This window comes from Terrapene carolina, unplaced genomic scaffold (genome assembly GCF_002925995.2).
Source record: "Terrapene carolina triunguis isolate 2854851 unplaced genomic scaffold, T_m_triunguis-2.0 Scaffold191, whole genome shotgun sequence".
In the NCBI taxonomy this organism is placed as follows: domain Eukaryota; kingdom Metazoa; phylum Chordata; order Testudines; family Emydidae; genus Terrapene; species Terrapene triunguis.
In genome coordinates this window covers 186,687-208,476 of record NW_020664542.1, presented here as the reverse complement: position 1 = coordinate 208,476, position 21,790 = coordinate 186,687, and the positions used below count along the sequence as shown (strand labels likewise).

Genomic DNA, 21,790 nt, shown 5'->3' with positions numbered 1-21,790 from the left:
ATTGAGTGCTTCTGTGCCACGCAACCACCTACCCTGGGGATCTGCACAGGTAATTTCATGAAGGAGAACATCAGCCTTTCTAAGTTGTTCCAGATCATCCAGTTTGAACCTGAATAACTCTTCCTCCAAAGCCGGTGTCTGAGAATGCTCAGCCACACCAGCTGGGTCTGGCTAAAATCTGTGGAGAATCCCACTTAGGAACCCTTGAAATCACAAGACCTACAGCCCCCATGTGCTATCCTGTTTGCAACTGCCCTTCTCTTTTACTGCTCAGGAAGGGACTTAATACTCTTGACACCTTCCAAGGAAGACCCCTCACCGATGGAAGCTGTCGACCATTTTTAGGTGCACTCTGAGATCTTTCTTAGTCAGGTGGTCCAGCATCCGAGCATCAACGAGACACTCCATGAAGTAGCTGCGATACTGCAGGAGCCCCAGACTAGGCAGCCATTCATTCCCAATCCATTCATGGTTCATGTCCCCATACGCCAGCGTCTGTGAAAGCAAAGGGAAAAGCGTGGATACACGACGGCTCTCAGCAGTGCTGCAGACACAGCTTTTCAGGAGACTCAATGGTGGCACTTTAGGACATGTTGGTGCAAGATGTTTTTTCAAAGCTCTTGCATTTAGAAGAAGTTGGCTTATTTTCAGCCGACTTGGTTTTACTGGGAATTTTGCTTTTGCAATTGTCTGTCCAATTACTAATAAATTGTGTTTAGATAAGTTAATAACTCGAGTCAGTGCGTCTCTGTCTGAGCAGACATGTCGCAGATTAGAGAAATACAGATGAAAAGCCTGTGTAAAAATTTATATTTATAATGCCCCAACCATGGATGGATTGATGGAAGAGGGGACCCTTGGATCCCAAAGCATGACCCTCCCTGGTCTGAGCTAAGGGACCCTGCTCTGTTAGCCACGGCTGAAGCTAGCGCTGGTCAGGAAATGGCTTTCCCATGAGACTCTGAAAAGTCTCTCTCTCTCAAACTGGGACAAAAAATTTAAGTCTTGAAAACTTTCATAAACTGAAAAATCCAAAAATATTTTCAGATCAATTCTATTGAACGCTTTGTTCTGATAATCTCAAAACATTTTGTTTCAATTTTGACCTGTTTATTTTTTTTTTTACTTTTTAAACCTTAAATGAACTTAAATTTCAGAACAAAAAGTCACTTCAAACCAAAAAATGGTACTTGTGCATCTCAAAAAAAGTCAAAATGAGACATTCCAGCAATTTTGAAACTTTTTTTTCCCAACTAATTTTTCAGAATGGGAAATTTGTTGACATCTACCCTTTCCTGTACACAGTTAGGTTTCGATAAAATGGCATTTTCGGATGAAAAAAATATTTTGTCGAAAAATTCCCAACTAATTCTAGCTGCAGCAAACTCTTCAACCTCTATATATGCCCCAGCCACCACTAGAGGGTGACAGAGCATCATGCTGAGTAGGCATGGGCTACATTGTTATTATTAAGTGTAACCAGTTTAATACTTGCCTACAGTATCTCACACAGATGTTGTGAGGCTTAATTAACGTTTGCAATATTTGGATGAATGATGTTATATAAATCAAAATTAAAACGAGGGGTCAAAAATTTCCCCATCTCAATATTTTGTTACTTAAATTTCATAACGTAAATGTTATGCTGGTAACAGGGCAACTCGTAGAGAATTTGCTGAGAAAAGCTCAGTGGCTCAGCATTCTCCGCTGCCCATAACAGCTGGGAATGCTCAGAACTTCTCCGGATCAAGCCCCATGTCTGGAAGTAAGGCACAAATATAGACAGTTAAATGTAAATCAGGAAGGAGGAGAGAAAGGGCCTTATGCTCCACTGCCCTGCCCCGGTGCGGTTACTGACACCAGCCTCAAGTCAGTTTAAAATGCCACCCCATCCACACGGCAGATCAGCACCCCTTTGCACCAGGCGCAGAGCAATCAAGGATCGGGCCCAAATGATACTATGGTTAACTCCAACCACATCAGCAAGTGAGCAGGACTCACATGGGTGGGTAGGCCCTGGAGGACTACATGTGGTATATCAACCCCTGTTTTTTAATCCTTGGCAGAAAGCACTATCCCACCGCTACATATCCCTAAAACAGACCCTGTTCCAATATTGGGAGCGGGGGCAGTGTCGTCTTCCTACCAGGAAAGGCGTCAGTTCAGTTTTTCTTCATTCCCCCACCTCCACCCCTCTCTATATATGGCTACTTCCTTCCTTCCCGGGGTAATGAGGCGGTTAGCCTATGCTGCCAGATGTGCAGCACTACAGCTGTTCTCAGGCTCTTTATTACTGTTGCTAATGGAAGGTTTTACTCTTTTCTCATGGAAAGGATAGTCGTGCGCCGAACAGAACAGAGATGTCTTGTCTTTGGCTACAAAGCCAGTGACGCATTTGACAGGCATGGCTGATCAAACAGAACAGGCGAGGGGCTGAGGTTACTAAGGACGTTGGGGAGAGAGGAGGGATTGTATCGCTGCTGGAACACTACTACACTGCCTGCCCTATGGTTTTTATGAAGTCCATGGAAGGAAAGTCCTGCTAACATGCTCTAGAGGCGCCCAGATGATCAGAACCGGAATCCAGATCCGGACTCAAATCAGAGCTCCCCGGAAGCTGGGGGTGGGGGAATGGTTTGGGCCCAACCAGCTCATTCTATCATCCAGTCATTTGCCAGCTTTATTAACCGACTGTGGGGTGGATGGACGATAACCGGTGACCCCAGGACATGCCATGTATGGGGAGATGAGATCACAAGCATTTTTACTAGAAATGGGTCCCCAATTTTAGAAAACCATTTCCAGGGAAACCCAGGGCTGAGAGTTACCACAGCCACGCAGCGCTTTTAGCCATGGAAATGGCGAATGCCCCTGCCCCGACATGCCAAATCTCAGCCTAGGCTGTCACCTGCAGTACACAAACTCAGAAATTGTGTGCTGTGTTAGTTCCGGGGACATCTAAAACGGGAATCAAAAGAAACATGGCATTCCACCCCAGCCAGCAATGAAAGAGCCATGTTCCTGGTGCGGGAGCGTACAGGCTAATACATGTTATTGGTTGGTGATAGGCAAGAGATGAAGCTCCAGCTCCATGAACATTATCCCCGCTATAAAATGAGACAAAGGATGAGTCAACAAACCACAAGAGAAAATAAGATTTTTCCCTTGCCTTTGAGTGTTCTCTGCTGCTGCCTTCACCGACCTTCCAGTGATGTCCCTTTGGGGGCAGGGTTAAGAGGGGGAAAGGGCGGGGCTAAATGTTGAATAATTGTCCGAGGGAGTGGCCTGCATGGAAACGGAGTGATGTGATTGGACACACACAGTGTCGCTAAGGCGTTCAATTTGCAAGAGGGTTGTGTGAGATTCTCTGGGCGGAGGCCCTGCTCCTGACCCCGACTCGCCTAGCGAACAGACATGGAAAGAGATGACATGGAGGATCTCACCTGTGCCCAGCTGCCCTCTTCTGTGTCCTAATTGTAACAAATGTAGCATGTCAACAAAAACAACAGGTTAAGTCAGTACCTCTGCCACGGGGGGGGGGGGTATCACGCTCTTCAAACATAAACAGAACAGAACACATGTATCTGAAAGGTGATACATTGCGGTCAGAGGAAAGGTACTAGAACTAGAGAGACTCAGTGTCCTTTGCAAGAGTCCTGACCTGAGTCAGCAAGACAGGAAATGGGAATGCCCACTGCATATGCAACTCAGGAGCACGTGTCTCTCAGGTAGAGAGCAAGCGAGCACTGGTGCAATCCTGATCCTGCGTGCAGGGCCGCCCAGAGGATTCAGGGGGCCTGGGGTCTTTGGCGGCGGGGGTCCTTCCGCTCCAGGTGTTCAGGGCACTTCGGCGATGGGTCCCGGAGCGAGTGAAGGACCCGCCGCCGAATTGCCGCCGAAGACCCGGAGCGGAAGAAGCTCCGGGTCTTCGGCAGCGGGTCCTTCACTCGTGGGGGCCCCTGAAAAACTCTCGTGGGGGCCCCTGTGGGGCCCGGGGCAAATTGCCCCACTTGCCCCCCCCGTGGGCGGCCCTGCCTGCATGAATCAAAGGGAGTTTTGCCACTGACTTCGATGGGGCCAGGTTTTCACCCCAGGTATCATCCGCAATGCTGCTGTGCTCCAGGAGTCCTGTTCTCCCCCGCACAGTTACTTCGGGCTTGGAGACTGGCACAGACGCCTCTAGAGCACATGCTCATTGTGACAAGCAGGTGTAGCACTGGTCAGAGATGCCAGGCTGAGGGTCTCCATTTCCCAAAGAACAGACACAAGTCAGGCAGCGGCAGTGCAAGCTTCCATCACATCGCCCGACCAGCTTGCTCCATTCCTGACCTGGACACTATGCCGGTGACCCACCTCAACATCTGCAGGGCCAACATAGGCCAATTAACATCCCTTGTGAGGGCAGGTTTTGTGATGTGGACACCTGGCCACTAAGGAGACTGAGACCCCTAAAATCCTGGCCCCATTGAAATAAATGGAAGTTTGGCCAGTGACTTTGGGGAGCGGGGTGTCAGGATTTCATATTCTGGGCTGGTTTCTCTGCACCTTCTTGAGATCAATGGGTCTTTTTCTTTTTTTTTTTTTTTTTAACTAGAGGTGGACAGAGAGAGACAGTCATCATGGTCTGAGCAAAACCAGCAGGACCTTGAAAAAGGAAAACACATTTCTTACTTGGGGGAATAAAAAAGCAGCTGTAGAAACTGCCAAGTTATTAAACGCTGAAAAGCAGCTTCTAAGCATGCGCAAATCATTTCCCAAAAGGCAGCTTGCTATGACTGCATGAGATACAGATCCCTTTCCATTAAACTGGACTGAGATTTCAGCACTAGCACTCCTTCAGGGTTATGCGTGGGAACTGACATGCGATTCAGAGGGGAGACAGGATTAGACACAAGAAACTAACCGTTTTGGTGGAAGTTGCCATGTTCTCCATCTCCTCGTGTGTGAGCCAGACATTTCCGGAGGACTAGAGGGAAAAGGTCAGAAAGGTCGATCAAAGAAAGGTCAACGGCACGTTACAATGGGAGCACAACCATCCGCTCAAAATTCTTAGTGAAGCAAGTTCAACTAGAGATGGTATTTCAGGTTCTACAATGAGACATATACAGACTTTATGGCTGGATTCTTCTCTCCCACTGGTTTCACACCAGGAATTTCTGCTCATTTACACCAGACTGAGATCAGAATCTGCTTCTGTTTATCTACATCTAAAGGACACTAGTGGATTCCTCACATTCTTGTAGCGAAACATACTTTCAGCTTCCATGAAACTTACCTAGGGCTTCTTACGTTGGTAAAAGAGATAAGACGTGTGACAGTATAGAATGATGAGCGGTGCGGAGAATGGTGCGCCCAGCCACCCCATTCCAAGAACAAAGAGCACATTTAAAATGGATAAAATGCAGTAGTATTTCAGACCATGCGTATTTAATTAGTGCAATTTGTTGCTCTGGAATACCAGTGAGGGGAAAAGATGATTATCTACTTGTAACTGTTGTTCTTTGAGATGTGATGCAGATGTTTCTGCTACTTAGATATGTGAGTTCCCAGAGCACTGGAGTTGGAGAACTTTGCCTCGCAGTACCCATGGGGCAGCGCTCAGCCGCTCCCCTGGCCACAGAAGGGCAAGACTACCCTGACCCTCTCAGTTCCTTTGCAGCAAATGTCAGAAGCACAGACTCCGATGCAGAGAGGACGGAGGGTGGGCCGTGGAATACACGTCCGCCTCACACCTCGAAGAACAACAGGTACAGGTAGGTGACTGTTTTTACTTCTTTGAGTAGATGACATTTCTAAGTGACATTCCTATATTGGACATTGGCAGGGCTGCCACTTGGTTTTCTGTGCATGCGTCTACCAATCACTGCTTGCCCAAGTCAGATGCAAACTTTGGGAAGGCAATCCTGTAGTCCTTGTTTAAACAGACTCCGAGCTCCACCTCCCATGCATCCTGCTCGGGAGTCACCTAAGTAGAATACACAGTTGCTGCGGCTACTGACAGCTACAGTGGCATCTCTTCATGGCCGGAGTGTATACTCCCAAAGAACGTAAAGTAGCTTTGGGGGGGTCTTTAAAAAGAGTGCAGGGTTTCATCTTTTTTTCTGAAAATATAACCTGGCCATCAGACAGCAGCTTATGCGTATTCTCCTGAGGGAAGCCTGCCCGAGGTAGTGCCCATCTGCCTCTGGAGGTTCTCATATGCCTGAAAGTCCTTGGGTCCTGACGGAGGGGAAGATTCCGGCAGGGGAGAGTCGTCTAAGGCAGTTCACTGCATCAGCGACAAGTCCTGTTCTGGCACCGTAAGATCTGGTTGGAATAACCCGAGTACAGGAGGACAGGCTCAGCAGTCACCGTCCGCTGAGATGGTTTGACAGACGGAGCCACCATCAGGACTGGTGATCTGACTCCGGAGCAGGTTGAAGAGCGGGAACTTAGGGACCGAGGAACGTCCCCAGGAGTCTAAAGAGGACACTGGGTGTAGGGATAAAGCATTGGTGGCCAGTAGGCACTAGGCCAAGAGCCCCTTCTTGACTGTGGTACAGATGCCAATCTCGGTACCAATGGTGAGACGCAGGCAATCTCTGGTGCATATTTGATGACGAGGGAGAAGATGACCCTGACCTGGATATTGAGGAGTCCCAGAGGGTCTCTAGTGACAACAGGGGAGCCAGCACCGACAGGGCAAACCAACAGTCAGACTCATCTGAAGCCCCATACGGGGGCAGCATCGGTACTGAAGAGGAATGGGGGATTGGCACTGAATAAGGCACACTCCCACATGGTACCGGAAGAAGTGCTGTTACCTAGGCTAAGGGTGTACCAAAGATGCTCCACAATCTGAGGCCCGGGTGGTGCAAGCTGTGGTGCTGATGAACCTGGCGGCTCTGTGACATAGTCAGAAGGTGCCAATAGCAGAGCTGGGATGAGGCGGTAGAAGCCATGGCATCAGAGAACTCCTGAACAAGTGGAGAGTCCGGGACTGAGAGGCAAAGCAGGTCAGACGCCACCAAGTAGCTGTTAGCATGGAGACAGTCGGCACTGGTGCCAACGTTAATCAGTACCGGACTCAATGGATGCCTCATGGCCAGAACTGGAGTTGATGGTAGGGGCTCTCAGCGTGGTCCTGGGGAGCAGTTAGATGGACCTGCTCCATCCTGCATGCCAGAGGGAGTACGGTGCTGGTCAGCACTCCTCTTGGAAGAGGAAGAGGAGTCTCCCTGAGCCCTGGAATGGTCCCAGGGAAAACAACCCCTCTTCCTCTTGTGGGAAACACTAGAACTCGAGTGCGGGGCGGCATTGCTTGGAGGCTCCGGAGGCGACTGCCGATCAGGTGAGGGCTGTGGTGCCAAAGCAAGCCTCATGGTCTGCTCCAACTGTGTGACTGTCTGGTTGTTTGTTTGAAAAGTGTGAATTGGGAGTGCTTTGTTCCAGGTGGGCCTTGAGTGATTGATTGGAGGAAAGGTTTTGAGCCAGGACAACTGCTTTGAGCCAGCAGCCTTATAAAAATGCAACCAGTTGCGAACCAAGTGAGCTGCCAACAGAGGAGAAGCCAACAGAGGGAGTTAGCCTGAGGGGAGTTCCCACAGAGTTTTTGCCTTTCAGGCTTCTGTGAGCAGTAAATACAGCATCTGAAGAGGCTCTTAGAAGGAAGACAATCTGGATAGTAAGCGATCAGCTGTTGTGACCTGCACAGGATGTGCCATGTTTGTCTTTCTCCCAGCGGACAGAAGCGACTTCGTCTGTATGAAGTGCAAGCTGGTCTCCATATTGGAAGAGAAGGTTAAAGGACTAGAGACCCAAGTATCAACACTGCATTGCATCAGAGAAGATGAAGACTTTCTGGACAGAAGTCAGCGTTTGAGGACTGCAGGCACAGCATGCTGAAGAATCAGAGGGCAGTGCAGAACGGGGAAGAAAATTGGCAGCATGTGACCTCCAGAAGAAGAAAGAGGAGACCCATGTGCCCCCAATGCAGATAGAGGTAAGAAACCATTTTCAGGCTCTCTGCACAGGTACTATGGCGCAAACTGGTTTGGAAGAGTCATCTAAGGGAAGGGATCAGAAGGAGTCCCCATCGACCAGAAGGCATGGGATGCATTGTCCTAGGGATGGGGGTTCCATGACCACCACTCCCAAGTGGAGGAGATGGGTGGTGGTGGTTGGGGACTTCCTCCTAAGAGGGACGGAGTCATCCATCTGCCGTCCAGACCGGGAAACTCAAGAAGTGTGCTGCTTGACTGGAGCTAGAATTCAGGATGTGACAGAGTGTCTGCCGAGACTGATCAAGGCCTTGGACCACTACCCCTTCCTACTTTTCCATGTGGGCACCAATGATACTGCCAAGAATGACCTTGAGTGGGTCACTGCAGACTATGTGGCTCTGGAAAGAAGGATAAAGGAGTTTGAGGAACAAATTGTGTTCTTGTCCATCCTTCCTTTTGAAGGAAAAGGCCCAGGTAGGGATGATCGAATTGTGGAGGTAAATGCGTGGTTACGCAAGTGGTGTCGGAGAGAGGGCTTTGGTTTCTTTGACCATGGGATGTTGTTCCAGGAAGAAGGATTGCTAGGAAGAGATGGGATCCACCTAATGAAGAGAGGGAAGAACAACTTCGGAAGCGGGCTTGCTAACCTAGTAAGGAGGGCTTTAAACTAGGTTCGCTGGAAGATAGAAACCTAAGCCCTGAGGTAAGTGGGGAAGTGGGATACCGGGAGGAAACACAAAGAGGGGGTGCAACAGGGGAGGCCTCCTGATTCATACTGAGAAAGCAGGGCAATAGGTTAGTTATCTTAGGTGCCTGTACACGAACACAAGAAGCCTGGGAAATAAGCAGGAAGAATTGGAAGTCCTGGCACAGTCAAGGAACTATGATGTGATTGTAATAATAGAGACTTGGTGGGGTAACTCATGTGACTGGAGCACAGTCATGGATGGGTATAAACTGTTCAGGAAGGACAGGCTGGGGAGAAAAGGTGGATGAGTTGCACTGTATGTAAGGGAGCAGTATGATTGCTCAGAGCTCCAGTATGAAACTGGAGAAAAGCCTGTTGAGAGTCTTTGGATTAAGTTTAGAGGCGAGAGCAACAAGGGTGATGTCGTGGTGGGCGTCTGTTAAAGACCACCAGACCAGGAGGAGGAGGTAGACGAGGCTTTCTTCGGACAACTAACAGAAGTTTCCAGATCACAGTCCCTGGTTCTCATGGGGACTTCAATCACCCTGACATCTGCTGGGAGAACAATACAGCAGTGCACAGACAATCCAGGAAGTTTTTGAAGAGTGTTGGGGATAACTTCCTGGTGCAAGTGCCGGAGGAACCAACTAGGGGCCGTGCTCCTCTTGACCAGCTGCTTGGTAGAAGTAGAAGTTGGTGGCAACCTGGGCAGCAGTGACCATGAGATGGTTGAGTTCAGGATCCTGACAAAAGGAAGAAAGGAGAGCAGCAGAATACGGACGCTGGACTTCAGAAAAGCAGACTTTGGCTCCCTCAGGGAACTGATGGGCAGGATCCCCTGGGAGGCTAATATGAGGGGGAAAGGAGTCCAGGAGAGCTGGCTGTATTTTAAAGAAACCTTATTGAGGGCGCAGGAACAAACCATCCCGATGTGCAGAAAAAATAGCAAATATAGCAGGCGACCAGCTTGGCTTAACAGAGAAATCTTTGGTGAGTTTAAACACAAAAAGGAGGCTCACAAGAAGCAGAAACTTGGACAGATGACTAGGGAGGAGTATAAAAATATTGCTCAAGCATGCAGGGTGTAATCAGGAAGGCACAAGCAAAATTGGAGTTGCAGCTAGCAAGGGATGTGAAGGGTAACAAGAAGGGTTTCTACAGGTATGTTAGCAACAAGAAGGTGGTCAGGGAAAGTGTGGGACCCTTACTGAATGGGGGAGGTAACCTAGTGACAGATGATATGGAAAAAGCTGAAGTACTGTGACAGACCCAGACCAGTGGGGTACAGGAGTCTGGTAGAGGGCAAATATACTGGTCACTGGATGAGTAGTTTTCTGTTCCCTGAGTGACCAGAGAAGGGGCTGCACTAGAGTAATCAGGAACCTGCTAGAACCAGTTAAGGCAGGCAGGCTAATTAGGACACCTGGAGCCAATTAAGAAGAAGCTGCTAGAATCAATTAAGGCAGGCTAATCAGGGCACCTGGGTTTTAAAAGGAGCTCACTTCAGTTTGTAGTGCGAGAGTGTGAGGAGCTGGGAGCAAGAGGCGCAAGGAGCTGAGAGTGAGAGGGTGTGCTGCTGGAGGACTGAGGAGCACAAACATTATCAGACACCAGGAGGAAGGTCCTGTGGTGAGAATAAGGAAGGTGTTTGGAGGAGGCCATGGGGAAGTAGCCCAGGGAGTTGTAGCTGTCATGCAGCTGTTACAGGAGGCACTATAGACAGCTGCAGTCCACAGGGCCCTGGGCTGGAACCCGGAGTACAGGGTGGGCCCAGGTTCCCCCCAAACCTCCCAATTGACCTGGACTGTGGGTTCTTCCAGAGGGGAAGGTCTCTGGGCTGTTCCCCAACCCACATGGTGAATTTCTGAGGCAAGAAAATCTGCCAATAAGCGCAGGACCCACCAAGATAGAGGAGGAACTTTGTCACACTACTCAATGCTTTTTTTGCCTTAGTCTTCACAAACGAAGTCAGCTCCCAGACTGTTGCACTGGGCAGCACAGTATGGGGAGGAGATGAGCAGCTCTCAGTGGTGAAAGAACAGGTTAAGGACTATTGAGAAAAGCTGGATATGCACAAGTCCATGGGTCCAGATCTAATGCATCCGAGGGTACTGAGGGAGTTGGCTGATGTGATTGCAGAGCCATTGGCTATTATCTTTGAAAACTCATGGCGATCAGGGGAGGTCCCGGATAATTGGAAAAAGGCAAATATAGTGCCCATCTTTTAAAAAGGAAAGAAGGAGAACTACAAACAGGTCAGCCTCACCTCAGTCCCCAGAAAAATCATGGAGCAGGTCCTCAAGAAATCCATTTTGAAGCATTTGGAGAAGAGGAAGGTGATCAGGAACAGTCAACATGGATTCACCAAGGGCAAGTCATGCCTGACCAACCAGATTGCCTTCTATGATGAGATAACTGGCTCTGTGGATATGGGGAAAGCGATGGACGTGATATACCTTGATCTTAGCAAAGCTTTTGATATGGTCTCCCACAGTATTCTTACTATCAAGTTAAAGAAGTATGGATTGGATGAATGGACTATAAGGTGGATAGAAAGCTGGCTAGATTGTCGGGCTCAACAGGTAGTGATAAATGGCCCGATGTTTAGTTGGCAGCCAGTATCAAGCCGAGTGCCCCAGGGGTTGGTCCTGGGGCTGGTTTTATTCAACATCTTCATTAATGATCTGGATAATGAGATGGATTGCCCCCTCAGCAAGTTCGCGGATGACACTAAGCTGGGGGGAGCGGTAGATACGCTGGAGGGTAGGGATCGGATACAGAGGGACCTAGACATATTGGAGGATTGGGCCAAAAGAAATCTGATGAGGTTCAACAAGGACAAGTGCAGAGTCCTGCACTTAGGAAGGAAGAATCCCATGCACTGCTACAGACTGGAGACTGACTGGCTAAGTGGCAGTTCTGCAGAAAAGAATCTGGGGATTACAGTGGATGAGAAGCTGGATATGAGTCAACAGTGTGCCCTTGTTGCCAAGAAGGCTCATAGCATATTGGGCTGCATTAGTAGGAGCATTGCCAGCAGATCGAGGGAACCGATTATTTCCCTCTATTCGGCACTGGTGAGGCCACATCTGGAGTATTGCATCCAGTTTTGGGCCCCCCACTACAGAAAGGATGTGGACAAATTGGAAAGAATCCAGTGGAGGGCAATGAAAATGATCAGGGGGCTGGGGCACATGACTTATGAGGAGAGGCTGAGGGAACTGGGCTCATTTAGTCTGCAGAAGAAAAGAGTGAGGGGGGATTTGATAGCAGCCTTCAACTACCTGAAGGGGGGTTCCAAAGAGGATGGAGCTAGGCTGTTCTCAGTGGTAGCAGATGACAGAACAAGGAGTAATGGTCTCAAGTTGCAGTGGGGGAGGTCTAGGTTGGATATTAGGAAAAAAACATTTCAACAGGAGGGTGGGGAAGCACTGGAATGGGTTACCTAGGGAGGTGGTGGAATCTCCATCCTTAGAGGTTTTTAAGACCCAGCTTGACAAAGGCCTTTAAGGCCTGGCAGGGATGATTTAGTTGGGGGTTGGTCCTGCTTTGAGCAGGGGGTTGGACTAGATGACCTCCTGAGGTCTTTTCCAACCCTAATCTTCTATGATTCTATGAGTCTCGCTGCCCAAGTTCTCTTTGTGAACGACTTGCAGATGGAGCACCACTCACCTCGTGTGGGGGTCACTGCTGGGGATGGTCGCTCCACATGACAGACAACGCTTGAACCCTGGTGAGAGCATGACAGAGAGCAGCCAGCCACTATAACTAAACTAACATAAACTTACCCAGAGGAACTACTAACTGCTATATGTAAGAAAAAAATTTTCAGAGACAGACCAACGAGCAGGGGGTGAAACACCGCATGGAGCTCTGACTGTAGCCACACCTGGTGAGAAGGAACTGAGGGGGCTGGGGTGGTGCTGCCCTTATAATGGCAGAGGAGGGGCTTGGGGCACAAAGCGGACACTGCTAGGCAAAGTTCTCCGGCTCTGGTGCACTGGGCATGCACACACCTATGTAGAATACACGGCTGTATCTACTCGAAGAAGAAAAATGGGATGAGATTGAAAAACAGTCAACAGTCACAGGAGCAAGAATAGCACCAGTTACACTACCTAGGGTGAAGCATATATCACTCCTCAGATTTCAGAGGTCAGGAGGTCTATATCAGGAAGGAATTTCACCCCCGCGGAAAATATCGTGCAATTGGCCAGGTACATCATAAGGGTTTTATGTCTTCCTCAGAAGCTTCTGGCATTGGCCGGTGATGGAGACAGGATACTGGATGGACCAGATAGGTTTGTTGCACCATGGTAAGTCATATATGTTCCTTACAAAGCAATAATTTATCAGGGAACATGAGCACCTCTTGGAGGTAGATTCCCAGACTTCTAGTATTTCATCTTTTCAGAGGCTGAATGAAATCCAAACAGGAGCCCCAGTTAGAAGGTGACATTAGCACAAACCACTTTATCTTTAACTGGGAGGAAGCCGTCTGCTATAGCTCCCACCCCCATCGTCTGGCTGTTTCAAGCTGAAGCAATGGTCTTGTGAATTCCTGCTCACCTGCAAGTGCCCAAGAAAAATGAAACTCTGCTCCCTTCACAGCCGGCTCCACTGGATAATCTCTGGTATCAAGTATGAACGAAACTCTGCTATTTCCTTTGGAAAAGCTGGCAGGGTACACTGTCCTCCATATCATCTTTCTCTGACAGGGGGATGGATGACACCCCACAAACAGGTTTAGGGTCTCCGCCATGTTACGTACAAGAATCTCTGCGGCTGTGAAGCACTTACCGTCCTCGAGGTGGGTGGAGCCGAAGGACTTGTTAGCGACACCATTTCCTGAATGGCCAGGCGCAATTTCAGCCGGTGAAGGGGGTTGCTGATGCCGATCTCTCTCTGGATCTCTGTATCGGACAAGGCAGACATGATGGCGCCGCTCTTCACGTTGGCTCTGCAGGCTGCAACATACCAGGCGGGCATGCCCACCCACAGCTGGCAACACAGAGGAAAGCAGAGGGTTTCATGTACCCATCTCCACCCAGACTCTCATGCGCTAACAAGGGACACAACCGCCATTCCTGAGACTGAGAGTTCAGAAAAAAACAACCGTAGGGTTTGATCTTTTTGAATCGTTTCGCTAAAGCTATGTCCACATATCCCCAGACAATTCCCATTACAATAGCAGGCTAGGGAGCCTGGCTCCATCAGCATATAGCTGGAGTCGTTCTGTGCTCTGGATACTCTAGGGCAGTGGTTGTCAACCATGGGAACACATACCCCTGGGGGTACTCAGAGGTCTTCCAGGGGGTACATCAACTCATCTAGATATCTGCCTAGTTTTACAACAGGCTACATAAAAAGCACCTAGCGAAGTCAGTATATACTAAAATTTCATACAGACAATGACTTATTTATACTGGTCTATATACTATACACTGAAATGTAAATACAATATTTATTTTCCAATTGCTTTATTTTATAATTATATGGTAAGAATGAGAACGTCAGCAATTTTTCAGTAACAGTGTGCTGTCACACGTTTGTATTTTTATGTCTGATTTTGTAAGCAAGTAGTTTTTAAGTGAGGTGAAACTCGAGGGTATGCAAGACAAATCAGACTCCTGGAAGAGGTACAGTAGTCTGGAAAGGTTGAGAGCCAATGGTCTAGGGACCGCAGCCGGGGGTGGGGGACACATGGCTACAGCCCCCTGGGCGCTACAGTGTCATCACACTTTCAAGTGGAGGACAATGTTTTCCAGGGAAGCTCACTGGAGTATGCTAAATGTGTGGCATTTCAGTTCCTAAGTCACTTAGGCACTTCTGAAAACTTTACCCTGGATGTACAATAAGTTCATCATTTCATTTTCCCACTAGCACAGATTTCTAGATTCCAAGGCCAGAAGGAGCCACTGTGATCATCCAGTCTGATCTGCTGCGTAACACAGGCCAGAGAACTTCCCCAATGTAATTCCTAGAGCAGAGCCTTCAGAAAAATGGTCAGTGATGGAGCATTCACCATGACCCTTGGTTAATTGTTCCAATGGTTAATTACCTTCCCTGTTAACAATTTACACCTTATTTCCAGTCTGAATTTGTCTAACTTCAACTTCCAGCTGTTGGATTGTGTTACACCTTCCTCGGTTAAACTGAAGAGCCCATTATTGAATTTCTTTTTTCCCCGCGTACAGACTTATAGACCATAATCAAGTCAACCCTTAAACCGTCTCTAAATAGACTGAACTCCTTGAGTCTACCACTATAGAGCATGTTTTCTAATCCTTCACTCATTCTCATGGCTCTTCTCTGAACCCTCTCCATCCAATTTTAAACTACACCAGAGGCCAAAGGGCTTGCACACGGCATTCCAACGGCTAGAATCCACATGTTTTCTCCATATACGCCTTAATAACCTGATTAAACAAAGTAACTAACCGATGTACCACCGAACAGGGGAGAAAAACAGCACAAATACAAGGTCTATCACGAGTCTCACAATGGATCTGTTCCTGTCTCGAGCTGAGCGACTAAATGATTTTCAGTTTGGTGGATGAACCAAAAAAAAAAAAATCCGTTTCAGGTTGAAATGAAATGAAAAACAAAAAAACAAACAAAAAATTCATGTTGGGTCAAACAAAACATTTTGTTCCACCTGAAATACATTTTGGGGGGTTTTTTTGGTTTTGTTTTCAGGGTTGGGTATGATTTTTTACCCCTTTTTGTTAATTTTCACAAATCTAGCTAAGCAAAATGAAGCTGTTCAGTTAGACAATGTCACAATGAAAGGTTACAACTTTTTCCATTTTTTTCCTGCCAAAACTATTCACTGAATTCAACCCAACTCCGCAAATCATTTCAGTTGACCGAAAACTGCACTTTTCAGCAAATAAACTCTATGTCCAAAATTTTTCACCCAGCTCTATTTGAGTCAGTGTTAATCTCTCCACTAAAATGCCCAGCCTCACCTCCAACCAGGAGACCACCGTCGGTCCATCCCACTGAGCAAAGGGCATGCCTTTCCTTCGAGCATCTTCCAAAAGCTCGTGTCTGGAAGGAAACGTGAGAGAAGAGTTAGTCACTGAGGGCCAGGATCTCCACACACACACACTGCCTCTACCAAGTGCTGCAGGATCACTACCTCCCACACCTTCAGTTAACATGGTGGAAGCTAAGAAGAGGATGCTGAAGATAGTTATCTGCAAGACACCAGGGCCGCCCCCGCCGCCGAATTGCCGCCAAAGACCCGACGCTTTGGTGGCGGGTCCCGGGGCGGAAGGACTCCCCGCTGCCGAATTGCCGCCGAAGACCCGACGCTTTGGTGGCGAGTCCCGGGGCGGAAGGACCCCCCGCCGTGGGTCTTCAGGGCACTTTGGCGGCGGGTCCCGGAGCGGAAGGACTCCCCGCTGCCGAATTGCCGCCGAAGACCCGGAGCGGAAGAAGCTCCGGGGGCCCAGGCCCCACGAGAGTTTTCCGGGGCCCCCGGAGCGAGTGAAAGACCCCGCTCCAGGGGCCCCGGAAAACTCTCGTGGGGGCCCTTGCGGGGCCTGGGGCAAATTGCCCCACTTGCTCCCTCCCTCCCCCCGGGCGGCCCTGCAAGACACAGGTACGTATGGACAAGCCCAGCTGGAGTAAAATGGGCACAGAAGCAATCGCTACAGGCAGTAGGACACCGTACTTAGCAACGCAATAATAGAGGTACAGGAAAGGGAGCGGTGACCATATGTCTCAGCTCAGCAGGAACTGGGTGGAGAGAGAGACACTCGGGATTCAGGGGCCGTGAAGGATTCCTAGATAGCCCTAGCCTCACTGGCAGCTTGCAGGACTCCTCTTCCCTACCACGCACAGGAACAGAGAAACAGGCATGCTTACTTCTTCCTCAGCCGCCGGTCCCTCTCTGCTTGGGCTCCCAGCTTGCCAAGTCCTAGCGAATCTTGTATGCTGAGCTCAGGATCGGTCATCAGAACTAGGAAAGGAGTAAAAACAATTCGAAGATTAGACTAGCCATCGTCTAGTCCCCAACTCCTGCCCCCAAGCAGTCACGGCCAGCTGCCTAGGGCCGTGCCACATGGGCACACATGGCTGCAGCACAGGGTGAACCATTACAGAGAGGGCAACCCCCCTCGACCCATTTACAGTACTAACAGATGCTACCACCCCATGGTCTCTGGACCCTTGGGTGAGGCCAACCAAGGGTGTGTTTTTTTCCATCGAGTTCTTCCAGATGTCCCATTCCCTTTGATGTGAAGAGTTTTATAATTAAAATAATACCATACTTAGCACTTCCAACGCTCTGCATTTCAGAGGGTTTTGCAGAATGTATCTAGCCCGGCAACAGGGTAAGATTTCAGGAAAGCAAATTTGAGGGAATTAAGGCATCGAATGAGTGAGGAGCAATAGGAGGCGGCGTTAAGCTCTGACCTACACACAACCGTTGGGCCCCGTCAATTAGACCGGTATGGTTAGAGCAGGACACCTCCACTTGTGTGGATGCAAGTTATCCTGGTATGAATGTGCTTATGGCTATGGCTAGGTCTACATTAGGGGAGGGGGGTCGACCTAAGATATGCAACTTCAGCTACGCGAATAGCGTAGCTGAAGTCGGCGTATCTTAGGTCGATTTACCTGGCCGTGAGGACGGCGGTGAGTGTCGACCGCTGCCGCTCCCCCGTCGACTCCACTTCCGCCTCTTGCCGCAGTGGAGTTCCGGAGTCGAGTTCCGGAGTCGACGGCAGAGCGATCGGGGATCGATTTTATCGCGTCTACACTAGACGCGATAAATCGATCCCCGATAGATCGATCACTACCCGCCGATTTGGCGGGTAGTGTAGACGTACCCTATGTCTACACTCTACCATGGAAAGGGGAATAAGCGATACACCTTCATATCAGTATGACTGCACCCAGACTAGGGGTTATACCAGTCCTGCTAGAATGGTAAAAAATCACCCACCCTAACTGACATCGCTGCACCTACGTATAGGGCAAGCCGAAGTCAGCAGCTGCAGCATGGCTCTGCACGCACAGGGACTGTAAGGATGCAGTCCTTCAGAGCAGGGCTAACTGTTTAACAGAGACCTAACTCCACCCAGAGTAAGGCTTGGTTCCCCCCTCTTCACGCGCCGCGCAGACAGCAGCCCCTCCCCCCATCTCTCACGCTGAATCCCAAACAAGAGACACAGCCACTCGGAAGGTGCGTCCCAAGGCCTGTCACCCCACATCACCCCCTGCCCTCTTTACAGGGGAAGGAAGAGACTCAGACCGTGGCCGGTGGCTCCGTCTCGGCTCAGCTGAATCAGACGGCCTTTCTCTTTCTTGCCGAACAAACGCCCAATGGAAGATTTGATTCCTTTTCTCTTGGAGCCTTTGTGCAGGGAGTCCTGGCTGCTGGTACTGCTGCTCAGGTTGCTGGTCTGCTCCTCCAAAGAGCTAAGAAAGGGGGCAGGGGGGAAGAGAGAACAGGCAAAACGTTCAGATTGTTCTTTATTTGGAGCAGCACCAAGTAGCAGCACCCGGAGCAATGAGCAGGGAAACCCAGACGCCTCCCAGAGCCTGCTACTCCCCCGAGGGAGCGGTAAACCTTTGTGTTTACACACCACGCACTCCAGACGGCACACACAGGAGCCAAGCAGTTAGCCAGGCAGACGGCCAGCATCTGGCACTGCCGAGCAGTGGGGGAGAACAGATGCTGGCCAAGGACGCACACAGCAAACCTCCTGGGACCACGGGGAGGCACCGTGGGAAGAAAAAGGGCCTTTGGTTCCAGATGGGGTAGGTCCCTCACACCTAGCACTTGGCCACCTTCACCATCCGCCCTGGCTAGAAGAGCCCATATCCTCATTCCGGGCTAACTCAATGGAGGCGGTGAACGGAGCCTCATCTGAGATGGCTTCTCCGGCGATCTGGGCTCGGCCGGAGGGATACAAGTCGGGAGCCATCGTCCGTCTTCTCATTCCCAACCACCCTTTCCTCAAAACGTGAGGCCCGGCGAACCCCCGATTCCAAGCAGACTGGATGAGGTGAAGTCACTGCACCCTGCTCCCTGGGAATTACCGTAGGGTACGCACCACTCCCAGCATCTCTATGTTGGGAGGGAGAGGCCTGAGTCACCAGTATGGGCCCCGTCGTCTACCCCAGAAGCCCAAAGGCCACCAGCCACAGCCTTAGTCCTGGCAGATCCCTGCTCACCTATGGCATCAGGTCTGGTGTTTAAAGCATCTGGTGCCTTTATTATTCCCATCCCCTACAGGGCCTGTCCCCCTCCCATCCCCATGGCTTGTAGGAGGGCTTCCCTGCTCCAACACACACCACGAGACGCGGCACTGGCAGAGTCCATCTGCTGGCCAGGCCCCCTCCTGCCCCCCGTACCTTTTGCCATCCTCCTGACTGAGGGCAGGATGCCCCAGCTTCTCCAGCCGCAGTGTCCTGGGTGAGGAAGGAGGGGAAGTCTCACATTTTATGGTGGTTTTATCTTCTCGGTTCTCATCCCGAGCGGCTGGCGACTAAACAAACAGTGGAGCGGTGAGGTTAAACGGGAAAGATTCCTGCCTCCAGAGCTAACCCGCCTCTAACAGACACGCCCAGCCCCAGCCCCGGGAGCAGCTAGCCAACCAGTGCCTTTAAAAGCCAAGTGAGAACAGGGCCTTGGTGATTTTTATGTGCCGCAGCAGCCTCTTCTCACTGCATGCCCTGAACCAAAGAACCCAGGTGATGGCCTGTTCCCAGACCAGCAGGGGGCGATGTGGCCATAAAGGGCAGGGATAGAATCTGGTAAGAGCAGGGAGTGGCAGAGAAAGAAGGTGCCCTTTTGGTTCCCACAATGCTGTGCGGGAATGAGCAGTCTCCCTAAATTCCAAAGGAAACATGCCCATGTCCTAGCCTTGGATTCAGCCTGCATCCAGCCCCCATGGGCAAAAGGAGCAGATGTCCGCTGCAGGGAGCTACAAGTGGTGGGCACCAGTTAGATGAGTCGGCCCAACACCTTTGCAGCTCCCCACTGGGCCCAGGCAATAACCTCGCACTGGCCCGGATGCCCTCCCATCCCATGGCACGACGGCCTGAATCCACAAAGGTGTTTGGGCTCCTAACTTCCACTGAAATCAATGGAAATTCGGAGCCCAAGTCCCTTTGTGGATCTGGGCCAAACTGCCCCAGTTTCGGTTGGGTGCCTGTACTCCATGGGGAAGTCGGGGTGTTGAGGGGGAGGGGAGGTCGTTCCCTCCTTGACTAATGCAGCGATGGCTTTTCTGGCTGGCCGATCTGTACGCAGGCCCCTGCTCCGGGGCTAGAGGGACTGTGCGAGTGGGCACCAAATGGGAAAGAAGCTACACGTGGGAGCTGAATGTGTGGACAAGTGGCCCAGTTGGTGCCACGGTCGAAGCTGAGTTGAAATCCTCTGGTTGCTGCTTCCTAGGAGGCATTAGCAAGGACTCCACCCTGCTCGCACGGAGCTCTTGGTGCAAGTCTAGAGGAAAACACAGCGTCCTGAGTCCCGTCCCCACCCCGTATCCAGGCCGGGTGGAACGCTCTCCCCTCGGCACAGATTCCTGACGGGATCGAGCCTGACACCGGGGCACCTGAAGTACCAGCGCAGAGATGGCAAACATGCTTCCCTGCACAATACAAAAGACTTGGCTCTGGAGCAGGGAGATGGCCATGGATGCTGGCAGATTGGTAACTGAGCTCAGACGGCAAAGTCCAGGGCAGGCCACGCAATGGAACACAGAGGCACAGGTGGCTGCAGCCTCTGGGCTGATGCATGCAGGTTTGGTGGGCCTGTGCCTACACAACCAGCAGCAGGACCGGGAATGCAGGCTACAGCACGGCGTGTGCTGCCACAGCAGGACAGGACGCGCAGGCAGGCATGGCAGCTGCACCAATGAATGCAGAAGCGGCAGCAGGACCGTAGATGCCAGGGTTGGGAGAGAGCTCCTGTGTCCTCCGCCCATTCCCTGCCCCAGTGCAGGACTGTTCTCTCAAACTGAAGGGCTTTTTCCTGTCTCCTCGCCGACGACACTAGTCCGGGGGGCTTGACTTCCCTCAGCAAGACGATGCACTGTCCAGGTGCCCTGGCTGCGAGACGGGTCTGTCAGAGCTGCAGGCTGCTCCCCTGGGATCTCTGTATCTAATGGTGCTTCCTCTCTCGTGCGATAGCCTCTGGCAACGGCGACCCTGTATCATCCCCTTGGGGTTCCCACTGCCCGCACGCTCGGCTAGTCTCTCACCACACGTCAGGCCCTCTCAGGCTCTTCTCGCTGTTGCTGCCTTTTCTTGCATTCTCTCCAACTTGGTAACGTCATTTGTGCAACGGGGGGGCCTCCACCTGAGCCCACCCGTGGCGCTCTAGATCCAGGGCCTGTCACGCTAGCAGGACTTGCAAAAACAGCTGATCGGCTCCTTCCTCCTCCACACTTGGTCTCTAGCTGATGCCTCCTGGAAACCCCCATCTCTGGGATCGCTCCATTAATTCGGCCGAAGCCTGGAGCCAGACTCACAGGGAAAAACACTGAGATTTTTCTGGATGTTATTCTAGAGCCTGTGCGTGGGGCAGGACTTCAGAGCATCCCTGGAAGGAGAGCCTCAGTAGTTGGATCACAGAATCCTAAGCCTGGAAGGGATCGCGAGAGGTCAGCTAGTCACTAAGTCTTGTCTAGACTATCCCAGACAGGGGTTTGTCTATCCTGCTCTTAATAAAAATAGGAGGAAGGCAGGCGCTGCATAGTTCCCAAAGGATGGCTGGTCTGGTGGTCAAGGCATTAGCTCAGCACCTAGGAAACCTGCGTTCAAATCCCTGCTTTGCCACAGACCCTCTCTGTGACTTTGGGCTAGTCACTCAGATTCTCTCCCAGTCTGTGACTGCAGGATCCCACTGTCCCAGAATAGCAATGGACGCGGGGTCTGGATGTGGAGCGAGCAAGCCCAGAACAGTGACCAGGCTCTACCCAGAGCCAGGGGGCTTTGCAACATGGTGGGGGGGTCCAGCAGTTATGCCCATGCACCAGGGCCAGCTCCAGGCACCAGGCACCCAAGCTGGTGCTTGGGGCGGCACCTGGAGGGGGGCGGCGGCGCGGCGCTCTGGCCGCCGGGGGGGGAAGAGCCGAGCCCCAGCCGGGGCTCG

The 21,790-nt window shown here is 50.8% G+C and overlaps 1 protein-coding gene across 1 annotated transcript in view; it reads right to left on the bottom strand.

Moving 5' to 3' along the window:
• PPFIA4 (PTPRF interacting protein alpha 4) overlaps window positions 1-21,790 on the bottom strand; it is a 116,248-nt gene that overhangs the window by 20,687 nt on the left and 73,771 nt on the right. The window contains exons 17-24 of the mRNA XM_026654363.2: window positions 19,042-19,175; window positions 17,936-18,102; window positions 16,546-16,639; window positions 15,642-15,723; window positions 13,471-13,671; window positions 4,904-4,966; window positions 3,444-3,470; window positions 320-495 (exon numbers count right to left, since the gene is read on the bottom strand). Of these exons, the coding sequence (XP_026510148.1) occupies window positions 320-495; window positions 3,444-3,470; window positions 4,904-4,966; window positions 13,471-13,671; window positions 15,642-15,723; window positions 16,546-16,639; window positions 17,936-18,102; window positions 19,042-19,175 (944 nt within the window). The remainder of the gene's footprint in view (window positions 1-319; window positions 496-3,443; window positions 3,471-4,903; window positions 4,967-13,470; window positions 13,672-15,641; window positions 15,724-16,545; window positions 16,640-17,935; window positions 18,103-19,041; window positions 19,176-21,790) is intronic.